Raw genomic sequence first — 24,479 nt, forward strand, 5'->3', positions numbered from 1 at the left:
CACACAATCATGGTGAATGGTATTACTAGTTGGCATTTGTTTGCCTAATTGAAAATAGGCAAGTTCAGCAAATTACAGCCATTATTCATTAAATTAAGTTTTGGACAGGTACTCTAATGATCTGTGGACTTTAAAATAAAGATAGATTTTGGTAAAGTAAAACATAAATAAACAGAAAAATATAAAACATAATAGTACTAAATGAAGATTTAAGTGAATATCTGATCCCAAGTGAAGAGAATTTTTCAAAGTAAAAATGAAAAGGCAGACCTACAAAAGGACAACAATCAAATTAATATATAGTTATAGAAACAAATCAGAAAGTATAGAAGAGCTTACACAGAATAAGAATCATCTGTTCCTCCTCTCCTTACTCCTTTCCACTATGCCCACCATGCCAAGACAACCTTTTATGACAACTTCTGGTTTTAGTTCTAGTGGTTATCTCCAAGATGTAATTAATGCATTTGGTTCTATTTCTTTCTTTCTTTTCTTTCTTTTTTTCTTTCTTTCTTTCTTTCTTTTTCTTTCTTTTTTTTAAATTTTTATTTATTTATGATAGTCACAGAGAGAGAAAGAGAGAGAGGCAGAGACATAGGCAGAGGGAGAAGCAGAGGGAGAAGCAGGCTCCATGCACCAGGAGCCTGATGTGGGATTCGATCCAGGGTCTCCAGGATCGCGCCCTGGGCCAAAGGCAGGCGCCAAACCGCTGCATCGCCCAGGGATCCCCTATTTCCTTATTTATTGACTTCAGACAAAATTCACAATTCTCTGCTCTGAATGAGGAAAAATTGTTCACTCACATTACTATCCCCACTCCCTTCAATGTTTCAGTTATAATTACTAGTAAAATCCATTTGCTTTTTGAATAGGTATATTCATGGTATAAAATTAAACTGACAGATAAACAATGAAAATCAAGCTTTCGTTTTTCTCTTCTGCTTTTTCTACTTCTTTTCTCTTTCCTCTCTACAGAATGAAGTAATCGAAAAGCCATTAGGTGGGGCTGAGTGAAGCAGGTGTCCATATATGGAGGCAGGGGGGAGCCCAGGCAGCCTGGTGCAGGATGTTGCAGCCAGAGTGGAGTAAGGAGGGTTTCCGATGTGGGTGGCATGAGGTGTTGGTGATGGCAGGGGCGGTGTTGACTAGAACAGGATGTTGGAATCCAAGCTGGGTAAGCCAGCATCTGTATGGCAGGGTGGCTCCGTGCAGGATGTTAGAACCTAGACAGGATGATGCAGGCATCTGCCAATGTAGACTGGCACAGGGTGTCAGAGCATATGAGGGGTGAAGGATTCCATGCAGTGGGTGACAGTGCCAGGTGTGAAGTGCTGGAGAGTCGGAGGAGGGAATTTCTGCAAGACGTGACAGCAGTAGCAGTCTAGCACAAAGTGTCAAAGCCTGAGCGGGGTAAAGGATGTCCATCAGGGGTGGTGGCTGGAGGGGGAGTGGCCCATACAGAGAGAGAGTGATTCAAGAAGTGATTCCATGATGAGAGCCAGGGTTTTTCACTGTCAAAGAAGGGAGTTACAAATATGGAAAATCCTTGAGCATAAGTCATTCAAAATGTGCAAGTAAATCCACAGAAAAAGATCCCAGAAGTAGAACTTCTGTGTCAAGACGTAGGTGCGTTTACATTTAGATGGGAATGGCCAAACTAACCACTGTTAAGAGATTTTATAAATTATACCCCCACTCTCTATAGCAATGTCTTATGGAACTTTTCAGTTGTTCAGTTGTTTCCAATCTAATAGATAACATACAGTTTTGTTGCAGTTTTAATTTTCATTTCTTGTAATATGATTAAAGTGAGATATCCTTTCATATATTTGATAGTTGCTGAGGATTTTACCCATAACTACTGTAAAGTGCTGTTTTGGCTCATTTTGCCTTAAATTGAACTTACTTTCTTTCAATTTCCATTTTCTAGGCATGTTTTGCCATTCTTTTATTTTTAGCCTTTCCAAGAGGGTGAGTCAGGTATGTTAGCTTTCCCTAGAGACCTCTTGCTATGGCTTTCCTATCTTCCAATATCAAGTGTTGATGTAAAGGGGGTGTGTCCACACTGATCCTCTTACCCTGCCCCCATGAAGGCTTTGGTCTTTTTGTGCAGATGCTGAAGAATTCTTTATCTTTTAAGTCCAATGTATTCTAATGTTAATTGTTCTGTGACAGTTTTTTCCTGAGACAAGTCATTTCCTTTCAATTGCTAGATTTGTCTTTTTTTTTTAATGGAAAACATTCTTAAAATAAAGCTATAAAAGTCTTTTTAAGTTCCATTTGTTTCCCCACCATGGGATTCTACATCTATGATTTTTCTAATACTTGTTAAAATCATTGTTCTTCTCTATTTTTTTTTGCTCCCTTTTCTTAATCCTTATCATGCCTACAGAAGTATTCACTGTTCTCTGTGCTGTTTCCAATGTCACTACAATTACCAATAGCTTCATTGTTTTCCTTCAGTTTTGTGCCTGAGCTCTGACAAGTTGCCATTTCATCTTTTTTTTATCTTTTTTTTTTTAAAGATTTTATTTATTTATTCATGAGACACACACACACACACAGAGAGAGAGAGAGAGAGAGAGAGGGCTAGAGAAATAGGCTGAGGGCGAGGCAGGCTCCCCATGGGGAGCCCAATGCAGGATTCAATCCCAGGACCTTGGGCTCACAACTTGAGCCAAATGCAGATGCTCAACCACTGAGCCACCTAGGTGCCCCTATATTATCTTCTTATATTATCTGACATTATTTTCCCTGAACTTTTTAAATCTCTACTTTAATCTCATTTTAAAGGTTTTGGATTTGAACTATCAGTTTTTATTTGCTCTTATAGCAACATTTTTCTGGCCAAATATTCTCTTTCCGACACTTGGTTTTCCTTGTACCTTTCTCCTTTTTTCCTAATAGTATATTTTACAGATTCACAGCTGATTCCTTTTCATTAGTTATTTTTTATTGAATTACCTTTGTAATCTCCTACTGCTAGTACACCTACTGTTCCTATTGTTTTGGGTAATGAATACCACCTACTGACTTCGTTTATGATTTGAAGACTTAGCTACAGATATGTGTAAGGGAGGAGCCAGGGTAGCACTAGAGGACTGCAGAAATCCTCCTTGGCTCATAGTAAAATTTAATAAGATTGATGTGGATTTCAGTGGTAAGAAGGGGATATATATTTTTCTTTCCTCTCGGCTAATTTTAAGTGGCTACTTCCAATTTAATCTATCTCCTCCACATTGCTCTAACATAGCTTGGAGCAAAAATGACAGGAGTGAATGAGAAAATCTATGACCCAACCAGAATCTCCTTTCCACCCTGCTCCACTTTAGATTATATAGCTGTATGTTTCTATCCTGCCTTGCATGATGCTAAATGAGTCCGGAGAAGCTCCCACTGCCAGTGTACTTATATACTTACTGTCTTATTGTTCTAGATGAGTAGGTTGCCTCCTGGCTCTGGTTATAACTTGAAGATGTAGACACAAGAGACTTTCTAGGTGTCTTCCCTTAACCTTCATTGTACTTGGCAACTCTTCTTCATTTACTGGGAATTTGTGAATCTGTTTTCCATTCTCCTACTTGTTTTTAATAATTTTCAAGAAGAGAATGGGGAAGGGCTGTGTTTATGATTTTTAAAACAGGAAATCTTGTTACTTTTATTAGTTCTGCTTATAACTTCAAAAGATACACCTCTATTTCTAGATCCACTGTAAGATGAGAATATTAATGGCCTTACTCTTTCTTCTACATTTTAGTCAATTAAATGTTGACATTATTAGATTGTTAACATATTTATTGTCTTCTGGATCAGTCTTCCAGAGTTTGTAGATTTGAGATTGTCTCTCAAAGCTGAAAACAATGTTTACATCATTCTGACTAGGTTAATAGATGAATGTGTTGGTAAAAAGAGTTTCTGGATCTTGTTGAGCCTGTCTTCAGTAGCAATCATATCTTAAAAATAGCAATAATGCATATATTCAGATTTTTGTTTTAGTACAGATCTGATGGTAAGCAATTCACTCAGCTTTCATTTGTCAGGAATGTTACATTTCATTTTCAGTTTTAAAGGTTATTTTCCTGAAAAAAGAATTCTGGGTTGATATATTCTTATTTCAGCACTTTGAGGATGTCATTTCATTGTATTCTGGTCTCTGTTTTTTTCTGATAAGAAGTTGCTAAATTCATATGCATGTGAGGTATAGTTTTTTTTCTGGCTGTTTACAAAATCTTACCATTGCCCTTGGTTTTCAGCAGTTTGAGTATAAAGTGTCTAGGTGTGGCTTTCTTTATATCCTGTTGTAGTTCACTTTTATTTTTTTAATTTTTTAGTTCGCTTTTATTTTTTTTATTTTTTTTTGTTCACTAACTTTTAGATCTCTAAGTTGCTTTTCATGAAATATGAGAAAATTTGAGCCATTACTTCTTAAAATACTTTTTCTGCCACATTCATTCTTTTTTTGGTACTCTAATTACATGTATTATCACATGATATTGTCTGATAGACCTAAGGCTCTATTCATTTCTTAAAAATAATTTTTCTGTTTTTCAGATTGGATAATTCTATGAATCTGTAATTCAAGTAAGCCCTTTTTTCTTGATATCCTCAATTCTCTGTGTTTGTTAAGCCCCATACATTTTTCATACAGATATTACATGTTTAAGTTCCGAATTTCCACTTGATTATGTTATAATAATTTGTTCTATGAATATATTTTCCTTTAATTTCTTGAACATACATACAGTATCTGCCTTAAAGTCCTTGTCTGCTAACTCCTATATCTGGGTCACCTTGTGATCTATTTCTACTGACTAATTTTTTATTAAGGGTCACATTTTCTTTTTTTCTTATGATTTCATTTATTTTTTTTGAGAGAGAGCGAGCGAGCTAGCAAGTGAGCACAAGGAGTGGGAGGAGGCAGAGGGAGAGGGAGAAGCAGACTCCCCACTGAGCAGAGAACTGGACTCAGGGCTTGATCCCAGGACCCTGGGTCATGACCTGAGCCAAAGGTAGACACTTAACAGACTGAGCCACCTGGGCACCCCAAAGGCCACATTTTCTTATGTCTTCACATGTTTAGTAATTTTTGATTGCATGCTTGACACTGTATTGTTACACGGCAAGGAGTCTGATCATGCTGTAATACACAGTACACTCAACACTTCAAAGTGTTGGGTTTTGTTCTGGTGGGCAGTTAATTTCATGGCAGCAGGCCAAAATTTGAAAACTGCATATAACTACATCATTCCTAAAAATAGAAAAAAATGCTTTAAAAATGCTTTATAAATCAGAAGGAAGGACATCATAAATGTGTTTTGGAATAGAACAAGGAACTTACTTTAATGAAGCAAAATCGCACAAACTTCTCAAACTGTAACTTGGTCTCTGCATTACAGAATGCTGAAACTGGAATGGCTGACAGTTTCTGAAAAATAAATAGAAAAGTAAAATAGGAAAACTACTTCTACTTCAAATGTATTTTTAGGATGTTAAATGTTAAAAACAAATAGATATTTCTAAATATGTACAACTTCCAAAAAGAAAAATGTTTTAAAAATCCTTCACATAGCCATAAGTGGAATATCATATTACAACATGTCAGCAAGTATCCTTCATAAATTAACCATAAAATATAGCACAGTATCTCAAAGGTCAATAAACACTACCTTATTTTTAGTCATCCATTTCACAAATTTATAATCATAAGGTTCATTGCTGTCCTTCATATCAGAGAGGTCTGCATCTAAAACAAAAATGAAAATTCAATGGTCTATGTATTATATGTGAGGGCAAGATGTATTTCATTTAAATCTGTCACAAGTAATAATATTCTCAGAAGATATTCACAGAATTTCCTGGAGTTTCATACTGTATGGTGAAGTAAAGAATTCACAGATAGGTTTTTTTTTTTTTTTTCAAGAACAGTTATTTTTATATTAATTAATTAAAAAAAAATTTTAATTAAAATTTTTTAGAGAAAAGGAGAGAAGAAGAGGGGAGAGGAAGAAATGAACTTAAGCAGACTCTGTGCTGGATGTGAAGCCTGACACAGGGCTTGATCTCACAACCCTGAGACCACGACTGAGCCGATATCAAGAGATGGATGCTTAACCAACGGATAGTATCAATCTCATTGTGCTTTTGTTAGAATGGAATATTTGTAAAGTTCTTAGTATAATACTAATTATATCATAAGTACTTGAAAAATATTAACCACTTGGCCACTGCTATGAATTGTAAAGGGAGTTAATTATTATGTTCATGAATCTTATGGTGTATTTTTATTTTCAAGGTACCATCAAAAGAAAATTTTGTTTCTTGCTTTTGTCTTTAGTAAATTGTGGGACCAACCTCTAGTATTTGTAAGAATTTTCACATTCAAATTAATCTGAACAGATGAAAAGAGTAAAATAAAATAAATTGTTCTCATATGTAGGAATATCTTATAGAAATTAACATTTTTCTTCCACAGGTGAAAAGGAAGTGACATCCCCCCCCCCCAATTATCATAAAAGGTTTTCTAACCAAAGTCCTTTCTGCTCCTATTACAACCACACATACTCGGGATCTGACACCTAAACTAGTATTTCAAGCAGGGTGGAATGACTGAAGATAAAATGGAAAACTATTTAAGAGCTTAATGCAATCATCCTAACAAAAGTTGCATTGCTGTCTTTTTGATGGTTAGAATTATACTGCAATGAATTCCTTTTAGCATTTACTATCTGGGGTCGCCTAGGTGGCTCAGCAGTTGAGAGTCTGCCTTCGGCTGGGGGCATGATCCTGGGGTTCTGGGATTGAGTCCCACGTCAGGCTCCCTGCATGGAGCCTGCTTCTCCCTCTGCCTGTGTCTCTGCCTCTCTCTTTCTGCGTCTCTCATGAATAAATAAAATCTTAAAAAAAAAAAAAAAGAATTTACTATCTGTAAAAGTTTGGTTCCAGGGAAGAATTATTCTTATCTAAAAATCTGTTAAGTTTCCCTTTATCCAAGAATTATGTAACTAATTCTATTTTCTTTTTGCCCTTGCAGCCACAAAGTTCAGTCCTAGGTTAAAACTATTCATAATACCATATGAACCTATATGAAAAATTTGCTTTCTCCCCATCCTATGTGACATTGATTTTCTATTATATACATTTACATACACACACATATATTATTACATAGAAAACTTTTTAATATAAGTTAGCTTAAATGTTTTTTGGAAGCAGATCAAAAATATAAATCGCTTATTTTAAAAATATTTCATGTTGAAAATCTTATGGATTTCCGATTCAAAAGCAAAACTAAAGGTGATAAAACAGCTTTTTCTTTTTTATCATTTCATGAAATGAGCTATATATTTAGACATGACATAGGGAAAGTGATTTCTAAACCTCAGAGTATAGGACATCTTAAGGGGTTTTATATAAGAATGGAGCTTGGGAGAACCAAATATATACAGCTTTCAGGCAATAGTACAGCAAAATTCTCTGGGCATCGTGGCTTCTGCTTCTCTCACAACAAATCAAAAAAATAATAGTCACAGTTTTGTTATAAAATCAAGTTCCCAGCCTTATAAAATTTGGTATATAAAAGGCTTTTCAAGTTCAGTGGAATATTAACTTTACTGTATTAGAAACTTAAAACAAGGGATGCCTGCATGGCTCCCTTGAGCGGTTGAGCATTGACCTTTGGCTCGGGGCGTGATCCTGGGGTTCCTGGATCAGGTTCTGCATTGGGCTCCCTGTGGGAATCCTGCTGCTCTCTCTGCCTGTGTCTCTCCCTCTCTGTGTCTCTCATGAATGAATGAATGAATGAATGAATGAATACAGAAAGAAAGAAAGAAAGAAAGAAAGAAAGAAAGAAAGAAAGAAAGAAAGAAACAAACAAACTTAAACTATTTGGCTATAACTTCTGTCAGAATAAATTATGCTTTTTTTTAATTTTTTTTTTTTTTATTTATGATAGTCACAGAGAGAGTGAGAGAGAGGCAGAGACACAGGCAGAGGGAGAAGCAGGCTCCATGCACCGGGAGCCCGACGTGGGATTCGATCCCGGGTCTCCAGGATCGCGCCCTGGGCCAAAGGCAGGCGCCAAACCGCTGCGCCACCCAGGGATCCCAAATTATGCTTTTAAATGTACTATTATTATAGTTTTTTTTAAGAAAATTAGTTCTATACAAAATGTTTCATGCTTCTAATTGTAGATTAGTATGGCATGTCAGAAGTACATAAAACAGCTTTAGGTAATATAAAGATGATTGCTTTTTGGAGACAAAACTATTTGGAATCTAGTTCTGTGACTTCAGGTAAGTTATTTAAAACTTCCCAAGTCTTCACATCTTTAAAAATGGAGCTAACAAAGCTTACTTCAAAAATGTGTTTGAAAATGCTAGGCATGTAGTAGAGTCTGAATAAACGTTATTTTCCTTCTTTACTTCATTTCAGTGTGTGTGTGTGTGTGTGTGTGTGTGTGTGTATATATATATATATAATGTATTTTTTAATTAAACATTTTTTTTTATTTTTACAACCCCACAGGCATCCAGGGGGTTCCCACCTGCCCAGCTCCACATTGAGATTTCAGTATATTTTAAAATAGCAAACATTCTCTGATAGCATCAACATTCTAGTAATCTTATTTTTCTTAAGTAGAAAGGAAACTAAAATTTTACTCAAAGAAACATTGGGTTCATATATTATTTCATGTAATTACATGCAAGAACAAGATGATAGCAAATTCTATGTGTTTTTTTTTTTAAGATTTTATTTATTCATTCATGAGAGACACACAGTGAGAGAGAGGCAGAGACACACATAGGCAGAAGGAGCAGCAGGCTCCATGCAGGGAGACTGACGTGGGACTCGATCCTGGAACTCCAGGATGATGCCCTGGGCCGAAGGTAGGCGCTAAACCACAGAGCCACCCAGGGATCCCCCAAATTCTATGTTTAATAGAATACCTAAAATAACTAACTCCATAGCCATGTTAACAATCACTTTAAGGTCAGGGACCTAAAACTCAAGATGATTATTAAAACAAACAAACACACTGGCATTGCAAAAAGCCATTTTTCTGTAGATAAAAAGCTGATATAGCTTTGACACCAATCTTTACTCCCTAATTCTAATATAATTTCACCCATAAGTTTCCATATATTTGAAATAATAAAAATTCTTACTAACCTAGCAAAGACACATCAGCAATGATGAAGTATCCCCCATCAGGAACTATAGGTTTTAGGCCAAGACTTTCAAATAAATGTATCATCCGATCTCTTTTTACTTCTAACTCTTTTGGCAAAGAATTAAAGTAACACTCTGGGTCATCCATGCGCTTGATGTCAATCCAAAAAGCTTGAGCCAAGGCTTCCTGCATTTTAAGATCGAAACATGTGGAAAGGAAATATGGTAATGTTATTTATTGCTAAGTTTATTGGTATAATAAAGACTGAAGTCATTCAGAGAATTAGAGTTGAATTCCTGTGAGCTTATATTAGACTGTATCAATTAATGGAGGAATCAGTTACATGTAAATGATTAAATCTGATGTGAAGAACTGAGAATGAGCCATGAAGATTCAAACTGAAGAAGAGGTATTGTATAAAGATGGCTTGCTTGGAATTGAAAAGATATATTATTTTCCGTTGAGGTGAGCTGTAGAATGACATGCTAGATCTAAGTCTGAAAGATGACCAGAGAAATGATGAACTAGCCAGCTTGTTCCCATTACCTTGGAGGATGCAGGGGAAATGAAAGCTGACCCACTGTGTCACTCCCCGTAGGTATGACATTCTAATCTGAATTCTAAGCATTCATATACCAGAACTATCTAAGTGCCTTAGCGATTAGAAAAGAGTGTCCGGAGTATGGGGAGTCACTTCTTTTTTTTTTTTTTTTAAGATTTTATTTATTTATTTATTTGAGAGAGAGGGAGAGGAGAGAGAGAGGGAAAATGAGGACAAGTGGATAGGAGAGGGAGAAACACTCCCCACTGAGCAGGGAGCCTGACATAGGGCTCCATTTCATGACCCTGGGATCACAACCTGAGCCAAAGGCAGATACTTAACTGACTGAGCCACCCAGGCCCCCCAGGCCCCCCAGGAGTCACTTCTCTATCATTCCTTAGGAAAGTCAGAAGTGGCAGGAGAGAAACTGGGCCAAGGGAAAAAACTGATGCTTTTAACGGTCAGGTAGGTGTCTGAGAAGGCAACAGGTCAGGGAAAGATAAATAAGTCTGAAACAGGACACGCATAAACAGGATCTGTACAAGCAGAAGGGCAGAAGCTTGATAGGAAAGTGTGAACTGAAATGACTTAGAAATACTGGTTCTCAGTGCAAAGAAGGAGACATAAGCAAATAATAAAGAACCTGGAATAGTTGAGGTAGAAGAATGCAGCAAAGTGGCTAAATTTTAAGGAAATTTATTAGAACCAAGAAATATCAAGAATTAAAGGATAAATTCATTCACCCAGTAAATATACACAGACTGAATACCAATATTAAATACTGGCATTGTGATTAAAAACTGGGGATATAATTGTAAACAAGATAAACATGGTCCTTGCTTTTACGGAGATTCCAGTTAATGTTTACTGGAGAGGTAAGTGGGAGGGATAAGGAAACAAATACATGAAAAAGGCAGGACCTTTTCAACAGTCTGTTCTGTTGAGAGAACGGAGTCTGGTGTGGCCAAAGAGTAGCAAGAGAACATGGTAAGAGATGACATGGAGAGACAGTGAAGGGTAAGATCACTGAGAAGACTGTATGCTAAAAGAAGCCAGCAGGAAAAAAGAATTAATAATAATTCCCAGGATTAACAAATTCTTAGATAAATAAGGATCAAGCTGTGTCAGCCTAGGAATCTGTGGTTCCCCTGGAAGCCTGAGCCCGTTTCCAAATAGTCATCTGAGTACATGGAAAATGCCAGACACTTAGCTAAAATGGAGGACCAGAGGGTCAGGAAAAGGTGTTCCAGATTCTTAGCTGCATCTTTCTTTTTCTCAGCAACTTATTCACTCCCCATAGCAGGAGATATTGCCCTAGAAAAGTCAAAGCTCAAGAGACATAAACATCTCTCCTAAGTATAGTATTATGTAGGACTTCCCTCTCTTTCTCATACCCTACATGTGACTAATGGCTAATACTGTCAACTCTACTTTCAAAATGTATTCAGAACCCCATCACGTCCCACCATTTCCCCATCCCTGTATTGGTTCAGTCACTGCTGTCTCTCTCCTGGATCGCTTCAACAGTGTTCTGACTCAATAAAGCAGCCAAATCCCTTTGATAGTACAAGTTAGGTCATGCCACTCTTGTGCTCAAACTCTCCAGTGGCTTCCTATCTCACTCAGCCTTTACAGTGACAAACGTGGCCTTATTTGATCTGGTTCCCAGCTACCCCTCTGATTTATTTCCTCCCACTCTTGTCCTTTGATCAACCCATCCCACTCTTGTGCTTTTCGTGGATGCAAACTGATAGCCAGCCTGCCTACCCCAAGGCCTCTGCACTTGTTGTTCTCATAGTCTGGAAGGTTCTTCCCTACATAACCCATGTCACTACTTAAGCTTCCCTACATAACCCATGTCACTACTTATGAACTTAAGTTCATAGTTCAAATGTCACCTTCTCAGTGAGGCTTTCAAAGATTACTCGATTTAATATTATATGTTATCCCCTTAGCACTGTAGCCAAAATCCTCTTTTGGCCTTTTAACTGCCTTCCAGAAAAAGACTTCTTTTTTTTTTTCTTTTGGTGTTCTGATTATTCACAGAATGATGATACATAGATCCCTGTTTTATAAATATATTTTTAAAAACACAGAAACAGTGTTAAAAAGATATACATTAGAAAGTCTTGCACCCACCCCTGTCCCTATGCACAAGAGTCAGAGTCATGTTAGAATGATATGACCATGAGCCGAGGAATGTGAGCAGTCCCTAGAAGATGGAAAAGACAAGGAACAAATTCTCCCGTACAACCTCTAGAAGGAACACCAGAATGCAGACACCCTGTTTTTAGCTAAGACCCATTTCAGATTGCTGATCTCCAGAACTTTAAGCCAAAAAATTTGTGCTAAGCCATCAAGTATGTGGCAATTTGTCACAGAAAAATAGGAAACTAATACAAAATTCACATTATATGTAAATGTTTGGATAAACCATGGTTTGTTTAATTAATTCTAAAGATGGATAATGACTAACTCCTATCTTCTGCAATAAATGGCCATATACATATAGAGCTTCTTATGTGTACAGATAATAGCCACTGGGTAAATTGCCAGAAGATGGATTGCTGCTTTGGGGGGTATGCACATCTATATTTTTGCTTGGTGTCGTCACTGTCCTTCACAGAATCTGCAGCACTTTGCAATCCCACCAGCAATGTACGAGGGTTCAGAGTTAAAACTTGATATATTTAAATAAACAAAAAAAATCTATTCTTGATAGCAACAAATACATGTCTGCTCCTAAATTCCCAAACAATACTAGCCGCCTGCCTCAAAAAGGTCATCATGGGAAGAACTAAGCCAATTTGAATACACAGCATAAAAAATAACACCTTTACCAAAAGACCATGCTTCAATCCCAAGTTACCATAAAACCTACCTGTAAAGGAGTCGCACAAGTATAAATGGTGTTTTGTTGAACTGTCTGTAAATGTTTTATCAAGTGATTAGGACCAATGGACCAGCCAAGCTGGAAAAGGAAAAGATAAAAAGCAGATTTCAAAAAACAAATCTAACTGGCTGTATCAGATCTGAGTAGCTCAGCTTAATGTAATTATTAAATATAGGCAAGCCTAAAATGTTCACACCATGAAAGTAATGCAGTATTAGTATTTACTCATCATTGCAACACTGTTCTTTAGCGGGAAAGTTTCCCACTGGACTAAACCTTGCCTTCAGAAGGTAAACAGTATCCTTAATCACTATTACCCTTTTCTTTCCTCATTTGCTACTTCTGATATTCTGAGGGTCTAAAAACTGTTAACAAAGCTTATCTGAATTACATAAAAGTAACTCTGGATGAGGGCCGTAGGGACTCTTCCATAACTTGGTTCTGCAGGCTCCATTTTTGATACTCCCTGCTTCTTGACCATGTTCAGGAGATGCCAGTTGGCAGACAGCCAAGTTTCAACTGGGTAAATTGCTATTGTATTACATAGTGCAGGGCTCAAGTTCGGGGATTCTGAAGCCAGACTGCCTGCACTGGCTTGATTTGATCAGCAATATAACCTCAGGCAACTTACTTACCTTCTCTGTAGTAGTTTTATTGCCTGTAGAACAGGGGAAATAAGTTATACTCACCTCATAAGGCCATCATGAGAATGAGCATGTGTAAAGCACTTAGAACTTGGCACATGATAAGTGCCAAAATATTAGCTATTATTGTTTTTTCTCCTTTTATATTAACATGCAATAATCTGAACATTCTTTGCAAAGAAATGAGTGCCATTAGTTCATTACTTATAAAATGAAAAATTACCTATTTTCTCTGCCATTTGCAATGACATGAACGGAGCCTGACAGTATTAAGTGAAATAAGTTAGTCAGAGAAAGACAAATAACATATGATTTTACTCACACGTGGAATTTTTGTTTTTTTAAAGATTTTATTTATTTATTCATGAGAGACACAGACTGAGAGAGAGAGGCAGAGACACAGGCAGAGGGAGAAGCAGGCTCCATGCAGGGAGCCCGATGTGGGGCTCGATCCCAGGACCCCAGGATCACACCCTGAGCCAAAGGTAGGCACTAAACCGCTGAGCCACACAGGGATCCCCTCACACGTGGAATTTAAGAAACGAAACAAATGAGCATAGGAAAAGAGAGAGAGAGAAAGAGAGAGAGGGGCAAACCAAGAAACAGACTCTTAACTATAGAGAACAAAGTGATGGTTACCAGAGGGGAGGTAGGTGGGGGATGGGTGAAATAGGTGATGAGGATTAAGGAGGGCACTTGTGAGGAGCGCTGAAGTTGTATGGAGGTGCTGAACCACCATATTGCACACTGGAAACCAATATTATACTTTATGTTAACTAACTGGAACTTGACATAAAAACTTTATTATTTACTTATTTATTCATGAGAGACACAGAGACAGAGAGGCAGAGACATAGGTAGAGGGAGAAGCAGGCTCCTCACAGGGAGCCTGATGCGGGACTTCATCCCTGGACCCAGCATCACGCCCTGAGCTGAAGGCAGATGCTCAACTACTGAGCCACCCAGGTGTCCCAAATAAAAACATTCTTAATAAAAAAACGATCAGGTCTCAAAAAGGATAAAGGCCAACATGAAAGCTAAATTAGTAAATAATAAGGGAAAGATCAAAGTCTAAGTCTAAAAACTTGTGTAAACTGATTATATACGCATTTAAAACACACCATACAAAAACTCTATAAGCAATAAAATACATGCCTGTTTTAAAGCAATCACATTCTTTTGCATCTTACCTTCCAACCAGTTACACTGAAAGTCTTTCCAGCACTTCCTATTGTTATTGTTCTCTCCCACATACCTGGAAAAGTAGCTAAATAGGAAAGAGAGAAAAAATAAGGTTACGTAATTGCTTTCCAGGCAATATATATTCAGTATAATCTAAAAACGTAACCATAGAGTCATCAGTGTATTTCAATAGGTTTTTAAACTATCGTGTAACTTTAACCCAAACACAATTGAAAATGTTACAGTGCTTTAAAAAACACTGTAATATCTGATAGATTAGATAATTTTAAGGAGCAAAATTACTTCCAGGGGCAGGAGTGTCAGTAAGCAGGGTTCCCGGCAGTGGTTGCACAAGCTGTGGCACCCAGGGCTCAGTGTCAGTGGTAGCTGCGCATTCAATATTCTCTTCCTGTGCCAATGTTTTGGTTATGGGTCCTGGCTATTGTTTACTCACCTCTACTCTGCCCATTTTCTGAGTCTGTTTCTCGAGGATTCCTAAGGCAATAGTTTTTAAAATGTGGTCCCCACACCAGCAATAGCAGTACCAGTGGGGAACTAGTATGGAAGGCAAATTATTGGACTGCATCCGAGACTTACTGAATCAGAAACTCTGGGGGATAGGGCAATCTGGGTGTGCATGCGCGTGTGTGGTGTATGCGTGTTTCACTAACACCTTTGAAGTATAAGTTCCACACCATAAAATCTACTTCTTGAAACTGTTTAATTCAATGGTTTTTAGTACATCTGCAGAGCTGGGCAACCAGTTTTAGAATATTTTTTTCACCCCAAAAGAAGCCCATACCTTTTGGGTATCACCCTTTAATATCTCCATGGCCAACAGCACAAGAACCTGTGCCTGAAAGGAGCCACAATGCACACCATGGCCTTCTTACCCTTAGAAATATTAGCCAGCATTTCAGCACTACACTTAGGGTCTATTTTAAACAACAAAATCACCATGAAAAGGATACTTGTTTATGTATCAGTGGAAATAAGAAGGCAGAGTGTTGCCTTGTTGATCTCAACTGAGAACATGTGTATCGGGTGACTCCAATTTCTTACCCCTCTCTGTATGTCTATGAACAAAGTGCCAAGAGTATTGACTTTGGGGTTAAAAATCTACTTCAGTGAGTAGGGCATTCACAAATATGGATTCCACATATAACGAGAAATGACTGCATAAAGGTTTTCAAGTTGATTGATATCTTTAACAAAATCATTCCTTCGTGTACTTAATAACTTATCAAACACTAATTAGCAATGACCAGGTGCCAGGGACTAAGTCAGATCTAGAGGAGTTTAATGTCTAGTGGGGGAAGGGGAAAAGTAAAATAACAATCATAATACAGTGAGGTAAGTTCTGTAATCACATGGACTGTCACACAAAAACAGAAGAAGGTGTTAGGAGTAGCTTTCTGCAGCCGGTGATGCTTGAGCTGAGACATGGAAGACCATATAGACTTTGCCAGTCACAGAAGGGGAAGAAAGGTATTTGGGATAAAGGGAATGAAGGTAACAAAGTCATGGAGGTACAGAATGTAAAAGCTTGTGATTTTTGCTGGGCATTGATAAATGATGCCCTTGTTAATCTTTTGAGAATGCTACTTACACTGCTCTTTGGATTCCTCAAGTAATTTAGTTGTGAAATTCTTCACATGCAATTCCATGAGCTTTTCACTTGTTTTTTAGACGTACGGTAGAAACACCTATGTTGTTCTAAGAGTGTTAAACACAAAGAGAAAACAAATAGCCGTATCTGTGTGGCCTAAGCTACGGTTTTCTTAGTCTCATATGCAAGTAAAGTGCCTACTAAAATGTACGGTAGCTAAAGAAATTTCCAAAATGGATTCATACATAATCTCAGTCCACTGTGAAACATCTGCCAATATTTGTGAAGGTAGGAATATTATATAAATCCAAAAAGTTATGGTTGTATTTTCTGTGGAGTATCCAAAAAAACAAAAAGATAAATGAAAATATTTAGAGGATTGACTTGAAGAAAGAATATTCTAACATTTGATATTAATTATCATATCCTTTCAAACTTTAGGACATTTCTAGTCTTCCAAAGTAATCTAAAAGAATTTCATGATACATGTCCCACCTATTTGATGGGAGAAAAATATAAATGACATATAATGCAGAGTATTACCTTCTTTAAAGTAATAATATAGGGGCACCTGAGTGGTTCAGTCAGTTAAGTGTCCAACTCTTGATTTTGGCTCAGGTCATGATCTCAAGGTTGTGAGATTAACCCCTGGATGGGGCTTCATGCTGAGTGTGGAGCCTACTTAAGATTCTCTTTCCTTCTTCCTCTGCCCTACCCCCCACAACGTCACTTGCACACTCTCAAAAAAATAAACGAGGGGCACCTGGATGACTCAGTGGTTGACCATCTGCCTTTGATTCAGGTCATGATCCTGGGGTCCTGAGATCAAGTCTCAGAATGGGCTGCCCACAGGGAGCCTGCTTCTCTCTCTGTGTCTCTCATGAATAAATAAATAAAGTTTTTTTTAATTTTTATTTATTTATTTATGATAGTCACAGAGAGAGAGAGAGGCAGAGACATAGGCAGAGGAAGGAGCAGGCTCCATGCACCGGGAGCCCGATGTGGGATTTGATCCCAGTTCTCCAGGATCGCGCCCTAGGCCAAAGGCAGGTGCCAAACTGCTGCGCCACCCAGGGATCCCCATAAATAAAATTTTTAAATGAATGAATGAATGAATAAAAAGAGAAATAATATATATTCCAAACCAGGAAATAATAAGAACAATATTTAGAAAAAAATTCTTTGAAAATAACAATCACCCAGAGAAATGAACACAGTCCTAACATGTTTTCGTGATAAATTATATACAAAGGGAATCAAAACTACTTACATGTCAAATGTAGGGTTTTTTTTTCCCAGAAAATATCAAGTTATAGGCATAATATTTTTAAAAAAAGGGTTAAGTCATTTGGATGATTATTTTAGCCATCTGAGAGTGGATGACTTTTTTATTCAGCAGTAAACTGATCGACTGAATAACTTACAAAGAATTTTATACTAATTATCCAGATGCTAGAAGATTCATATATCAATATCAATGTATTAATATAATTTTTTTCTAGAGAGGGTTGTTTTTTTTTTTTTTTTTTTTTTTGTTAACCTTTCAGTCAGAAAGGTTATTTTACAGAAACCTGGAGACATCATTTGAATCAATCTGATCCAGGAACAAATTCTACTACTTCAATAAAAAGGGCCCTAAGGAATCTTAAAACATACGGATGTTCATGTCCTTTCCATCTCAGAGATTTGGGGAGCTACAGAAATTCATGTAAACAGAGCAGAATACCACAGCATTGTCTGTGAATCTACAGACCGTTTTACAAAAAAAAAACTGCAGGTCTGATCATTTAAAAAAATGCCTAGGGGCACCTGGCTGGTTCAGTTGGTAGAGCACGCAACTCTTGATCTCAGAGTTGTGAGTTCAAGCTCCATGTTGGGTGTTGTGATTACTTAAAAACAAAAGCAAAAATAAAAACAAAAAAAGCTAGGGGCACCTGGCTGGCTCAGCTGGAAAAGCATGACATTATTGGTTGTGAGTTCAAGCCTCACAATGGGTGTAGAGATTACTTAAATGAATATATAAAAACAAAATAAAACCAAACCCAAAACACCAGTTATAGTGTTGGTATGCTTGCTCGCATTTATATCTGAACGGCAACTAATTGTTCTTTGCACTTCTCATCTATGACCCATGATCCTTAAATCAGCCACGGCAGCTAGATGAGTCATTCACAGGTGGCTTAGGCTTCAGTGGAAGTCAGATAAAGATTAGAGACACGAGGATGAGTGCTACCCCAGGGAAAACTCTCAGTGAAAGCATGAGGATGATGTTAATTCATGATGTATGGCTAGAAAGCCTCATTGTGTTATATTAAAGAAATACTATCACACTCTGCAAATTGATGAAATAGCCATTTTGCATCTTTCGTGTAACAAAGGCCACTGTATTTGATAGAATAGCTAAGTTTTCATGGAACCAAACTGTACTTTCTAAATAATTTTTTTTTGCTTATGGGCTGTTATAACAACTAAAAATTCTGAGTTAATAATGTATGTCTTGATATCTTCAGCAAGTAATATCTGCTACATTTCTACTATGATGGCTTCTATAACATGAGGTTTAAACAGTGTAATAAAGGTTCAAATAATAAATCTCAAGATCATTTATCTTTATTTTTAAACTTTTTAAAGGAAGATTTTATTTATTTGAGAAAGAGAGTGTGTGCACATACAAGGGGTAGAGGGAGAAGCAGACTCCTTGGTGAGCAGGGAGCCCGATGCAGGACTCCATCCCAGGATATCAGGATAATGACCTGAGCTGAAGGTAGATGCTTAAGTGACAGAGCCCCCCAGGTTCCCAAGATCATTTAAAGTTATCTGTTGGAAAAATATTGCTAAACTGAGTTAACTAAAACTCTAAAGATTTGAGGGATTATTGCATAGACATGGACATATGTTTTATGTTAAATAAAAACTGTATTCATAAATTAGATGCCTATTCCTCTCTCTGCTTAATTATTGAAGTTACAAAAAATGAGTTGTCCATATTGATCTGATTTTTGCCCAGAAATAGTTCAAATGACCTCAGAGATCATCGAAAAGAAGGGTGAAGATGAACTCTATTGCAATTTGACACATAACAGCAGTTTGCTGTGTCAAAGCACCACCACACTTTGCAAATCTCTGGCTGTCTTCTGTTTATCCAGTCTTTCTGACAAAATGCTCTTCTGTGGGTTCCACCATCAACAAAATTTTGTTGACTGACAAAACTGTTTCCCCTCATAATTCGATCCTATCAGGCCTATAATTCCACTTGTCTCCAGACATCTCCATGTCTCACAGACACTAAAACTTAGCAAGACTAAAGCATGAGAGGCAGGAATATTCCTTACTCCTCACAGATCTCCTCCTGAGCACATCTCCACCTCTGCTTAAGAGCCTCATCATTGCCAAGGGGGCCGGACCAGAGGTCTCAGAATCATACCTGCTTGTTCCCTTCCCATCTACAAATGCTATACTCTCTCCTACCCCCGCCCATTGTTTTGACTATTAAATAACCCACAAGCATCAACTCTACTGCTAGCAAATCTGACTCATTTCAGATCCTCACCTATACCGGTTTTTAGCTTTATAAAACAAATCCAATCGGGATCCCTGGGTGGCGCAGCGGTTTGGCGCCTGCCTTTGGCCCAGGGCGCGATCCTGGAGACCCGGGATCGAGTCCCACGTCGGGCTCCCGGTGCATGGAGCCTGTTTCTCACTCTGCCTGTGTCTCTGCCTCTCTCTCTCTATCTGTGTGACTATCATAAATAAAAAAATAAAAATAAAAAAATAAAAATAAAACAAATCCAATCACATAACCAATTCCCCTGCCTTGGCACACCTCTTGTAGCAGTTCTCAAAGTACGCTCATTAGAACTTTGGTGATCAAATTAATGTGGATAATTCTTTTTAAATCAATTTTAAGTTTTCTTCCATGAAATTTTCTTAAGCACTTAAAATAAGTACTATTTATCTGATAGTGTATGCTACCATCAGTGAAACAAATGAACATTTAGCAAGTAAATACTAATGGCAAAATTAAAAAAAAAACAAAACCTCTGATGTATTTATTTCAATGGCTCTTTGTTATAAATATGCAGTGAACTGTGATTCTTATATTGACTTTCATTTTTAAAAATTTTTAAAAAGATTTTATTTATTTATTCATGAGAGACATGGAGAGAGGGGGGGAGAGAGAGAGAGAGGCAGAGACACAGGCAGAGGGAGAAGCAGGCTCCATGCAGAGAGCGTGACTTGGGACTCGATCCCAGGTCTCCAGGATCATGCCCTGGGCTGAAAGTAGCGCTAGAACGGTGAGCCCTTATACTGCCCTTATACTGACTTTTAAGAAAAATTATTTATGTTAGGGAGAGAGAGAGAGAAACAGCGAGAGAGCGAGCATGTTTGCATGCTCAACTGGGGAAAAGGACAGAGGGAGAAAATCTTCAAGCAGGCTTTCCACTAAGCATGGAGCCCCACGCAGGGCTCAACCTCACAACTCTGAGATCATGACCTGAGTCAAAACCAGAGCTGGATGCTCAACCCACTGAGCCCCTAATGAATTCTTCTAATTATTAAATTCCTGTTAGGAAAACTGCTTTTTGTGGTGGAAGACAATATATCCTTATTTCAAGATGTGAACTTTGTGGCTTTGAGGTGCTCTCTATTGAGGCTTTGGGCTTCAGAACCATTGACCCCCTCCACCAGTTTAAGCTCTGTTCTCATATTCAAGGCTGTCCGAATTACCCCTACTTTTCCATTATCATCTGTTCCTGTTATATTCTTATAAACCACTCGTGCTATATCTTGACCTGTTATATCTCCTTGCCTCATATCTGATATGAATTTTCTTTCTACCTCTCTGCTTAAACAAATTCCATCTTTTGCCCACTCCTTTTTTGATGCCCTCAAGCACTTGCTTTGTCCTATTTCTACAACTTATAATGCACCATAGGGATAATTATGATATATGCAACTATTGATATATAAGTGCACTAATTTTTTTATTTATTGATTTCTGTGACAGTGATTTTAATTTCCCTTTCCTTTTTCATTTCTATTCATTTATTCATCAGTTGCATTCTGATCATCTGATCATCATCACGTGCAAGATCCTCTCCTGGAAACTGGAGATTCAGAAGACACGAAAACAAACAGAAATCACTATGTTCTAGCAGGTAGAAGTAAACAATATAGATCTTCACATTCATTGTAAAGGAAAAAACAGAACAGGAAGAAAAAAAAAAGCAAAGCAATGCTGCAAGAAAAAACTTGTAACTATCTTAAGTGTGGCCATAAAACAGGCATCTGAATAAAACCCTGGGGGAAGTGAGAGACTGAGCCATGTGGATATCTAGGGGGAAAAGTGTTTCTGGCACCGGAAGGGCAAGTGCAAAGATTCAAAGTCTGCAGCCTAGCATACAGTCTTATAGTTGATATCAGTTTGAACAACTCCAGAAGACACTGAAGCACTTGTGAGATGGCCAAGTAGTGATGAAGAATTCCCAGCCAAGAATCAAGGATCAAGCAGCAATAGCTTACTGGCCCTGCAATTTTCTCCTGTTGATTTGGCATTTTGGCAACCTGCTCAGCATAGACAGTCCTGCTTGGGAACAAGTAAGCTCCCTGTATCTTATGTACCAAATCATAGATGGATTCTTGATAAAAAGCCAAGGATATAGCTCAGAGTATGCCTTCTCTGGTTTCATAGCTTTATAGTATGATCCAAAAATCTCTTCCCCTTAGTTTATACTCCTTGTCCTTCAATCTGTTTATTAATTCACTCAAGCATCATTTATTCAAATACCATTTAAGTGCTCATATGGACAGCTACCCATTGCAAGGACTATTTTAAAGCTGTTCTGGGATCCATTCCAATCAGTTGTTCCACACGTGCCCAAACACATTTAGATTTGTGACTCTATGTAATAACCAGTACCTATTTTTAAATGCTTATTTCCAGTATATACAAGCCATTCATAAACCTCATCACTGATGCAGAGTGTGTCATATTTGATGCAAAGGTCAGCAATTATTTGGAGTTCCTCTTTGGTATATACCTATATGTATAAAGAAAATAAGAGAGCAGAGCCAATTATGATTAAACATGTGAGAAAATGATAGGTCAGAAGCTGTAAAAAGAGATCAAAGACTCACCTTGCCAATGGGGTTATGTGGAGTATTCAGTATAATGGCTTTGGTTTTAGAATTAAATTTACTTGCCAGTTCTTGAGGATCCAAAGTCCAGTCAGAACTAGACCATTTTTTCCCATCAACAGGTTTCTAATTAAGAATCAAAATGTGATTTAATTCAATTAATTCATGTTTGCTAAAAAAAAAAAAATTCATGTTTGCTGTCTTACAAATAAATAACCTAACTGGGAAAAATATTAGAGAAAGGTAAGGCAAAGGTAACTGAATACATGACTAACAAAGAAAATAAACAGAAATCACTAAGCCTGGTGAGCCCAAGAGGACTTGAGTCTCATGCTCACACATATTAAATGTGAAAATAAACTCTGTCCACATAAACAGCTGTTAAAGTATCTGTATTCCTTCAAAGGAGCCAGCTATTACTATGGTTAACATGTTTAGTACTGTAAGGCTAATATAAGAGTCTGTGATTCACCTCATGTATTATTTATTTTAGTAAGATTTTTAAAAAGACAGTGGTAGCCCACTTTATTAAATTCCTAAAAATAATAGCAAAAAAAAAAATAAAAAAATCACTTCATTCAGAATTCAAAAAGCATTTATGGAGCACCCAGCATACACCATACACTGTTAGTCACTGGGGAGTGGTGCTATAAAAGTGAGTTAGAAATGGTTTCTGAGCTGGTGGTGCTCATGTTGATGGGGGAGCCACATAACTACAAAAGATAACATTACATATAATATGAATGCTAATACAACAGAGACACATAGCAAACACAGGATAAAGTAATAAAAGTTGCCCTTTTGAAGATGTTGATTACCCTTAGCCTAGTAGAGATACATAATAAATCCCAAAATGAAAACAAAGTAGAAATTTTATCAGGGACAAAGTAATTATATATATTTTCAAAACGCCTTAAAGCATGTGAATGGTACTGGCAAACTTACAGATCTTAGGGGAATAAAAACAGGTGTTCCTCCAGCCATTCTCACCATTGGCTCATAGCAGTCATAGAAAGGCACTATTATTATGACCTAAAATAAAACCAAATAAGAAAATAACATATCAATTATTCATTCATTAAAAAAATTCTGTGTACCTACTATGTGTAAGGTATCATACTACATGCTGAGATGCAGCAGTGAAAAAGCTGGCCTTCCTTGTTTTCATGGAGCTAACGGCCAAATGGAAGAGACCTTTTTTTTTTTTTTTTAAGAGACACACAGAGAGAGAGAAAGACAGAGAGAGAGAGAGAGGCAGAGACACAAGCAGAGGGAGAAGCAGGCTCCATGCAGAGAGCCCGACGTGGGACTTGATCCCCAGTCTCCAGGATCAGGTCCTAGGCTGAAGGCAGCACTTAACTGCTGAGCCACCCAGGCTGTCCAGGAGAGAGAGAATCTTAAACAGGTTCCATGTCCAGCCTGATGGGGAGCTTGATCTTACAACCCTAAGATCATGATCTGAGTTGAGATCAAGAGTTAGGTACTTGGGGATCCCTGGGTGGCTCAGCGGTTGAGCATCTATCTGCCTTTGGCCCAGGTGTGATGCTGGAGACCCAGGATGGAGTCCCACATCGGGCCCCTTGCATGGAGCCTGCTTCTCCCTCTGCCTGTGCCTCTGCCTCTCTCTGTGTGTCTATCATGAATAAATAAATAAAATCTTTAAAAATAAATAAACCTTAAAAAAAAAGTTAGGTACTTAACCAACTGAGCTACCCAGGCGCCCCTCTTTTGAAACCTAGTAATATTTCATGAAAATTTCATATTATTATAGTTTTAATATTTGTTATTTTAATGGCTATTTGGGAGTCTTCTGAATTCTAGAATAGTTTTTTTTTTTTTTTTAATTTGCTTGGATAAATAACAATGCTGAGGTGCCTGGGTGGCTCAGGTGGCTGAATGTCGACTCTTGATTTCAGAATCTTTGTTTGTTCCCTTTGGGAAGAGATCTTTCCCTCAGGTGGACTGTAAGTTCTTAATTAGTCTGTGAAATTCTCAGGGACCAGGATGACCTATCTTTGAACTCTGGTGAGAAACACAGTGCCTGATTTGAAGTGAGAGTTCAATAAAGGAAAATAAATTGGGGAGGCAAGGAGGTAAAATTGAAAGAATATACTTGACACTCTTTGCCGTAATTTCTTTATTTTTATGATGGGAATAATTCCCCTCTCTTTTTTTAAAGAGTATTTACTGAGCACTGAGTATTTTAGGGACTGGCAGTACAGCAATAAACTGGTTCTCTTGGAACTTATATTCTACAGAGAGACACAATAAACCAGAAAAGACAGAAGTAAATTAGATAATTT

General features: G+C 37.5%; 1 protein-coding gene across 3 annotated transcripts in view; it reads right to left on the bottom strand.

Annotated features, from left to right (window-relative positions):
• Positions 1-24,479, bottom strand: part of KYAT3 (kynurenine aminotransferase 3) — a 70,650-nt gene that overhangs the window by 8,073 nt on the left and 38,098 nt on the right. For all 3 annotated transcript variants that reach the window (XM_055340333.1, XM_055340334.1, XM_055340335.1), the window contains 8 exons: positions 23,122-23,208; positions 22,177-22,302; positions 21,959-22,079; positions 14,438-14,514; positions 12,592-12,681; positions 9,169-9,355; positions 5,667-5,743; positions 5,339-5,425 (listed from right to left, as the gene is read on the bottom strand). In XM_055340333.1, coding sequence (XP_055196308.1) covers positions 5,339-5,425; positions 5,667-5,743; positions 9,169-9,355; positions 12,592-12,681; positions 14,438-14,514; positions 21,959-22,079; positions 22,177-22,302; positions 23,122-23,208 — 852 coding nt within the window. The remainder of the gene's footprint in view (positions 1-5,338; positions 5,426-5,666; positions 5,744-9,168; positions 9,356-12,591; positions 12,682-14,437; positions 14,515-21,958; positions 22,080-22,176; positions 22,303-23,121; positions 23,209-24,479) is intronic.

The sequence above is a fragment of the Nyctereutes procyonoides genome, unplaced genomic scaffold (assembly GCF_905146905.1).
Source record: "Nyctereutes procyonoides isolate TBG_1078 unplaced genomic scaffold, NYPRO_anot_genome, whole genome shotgun sequence".
NCBI classification, from domain to species: domain Eukaryota; kingdom Metazoa; phylum Chordata; class Mammalia; order Carnivora; family Canidae; genus Nyctereutes; species Nyctereutes procyonoides.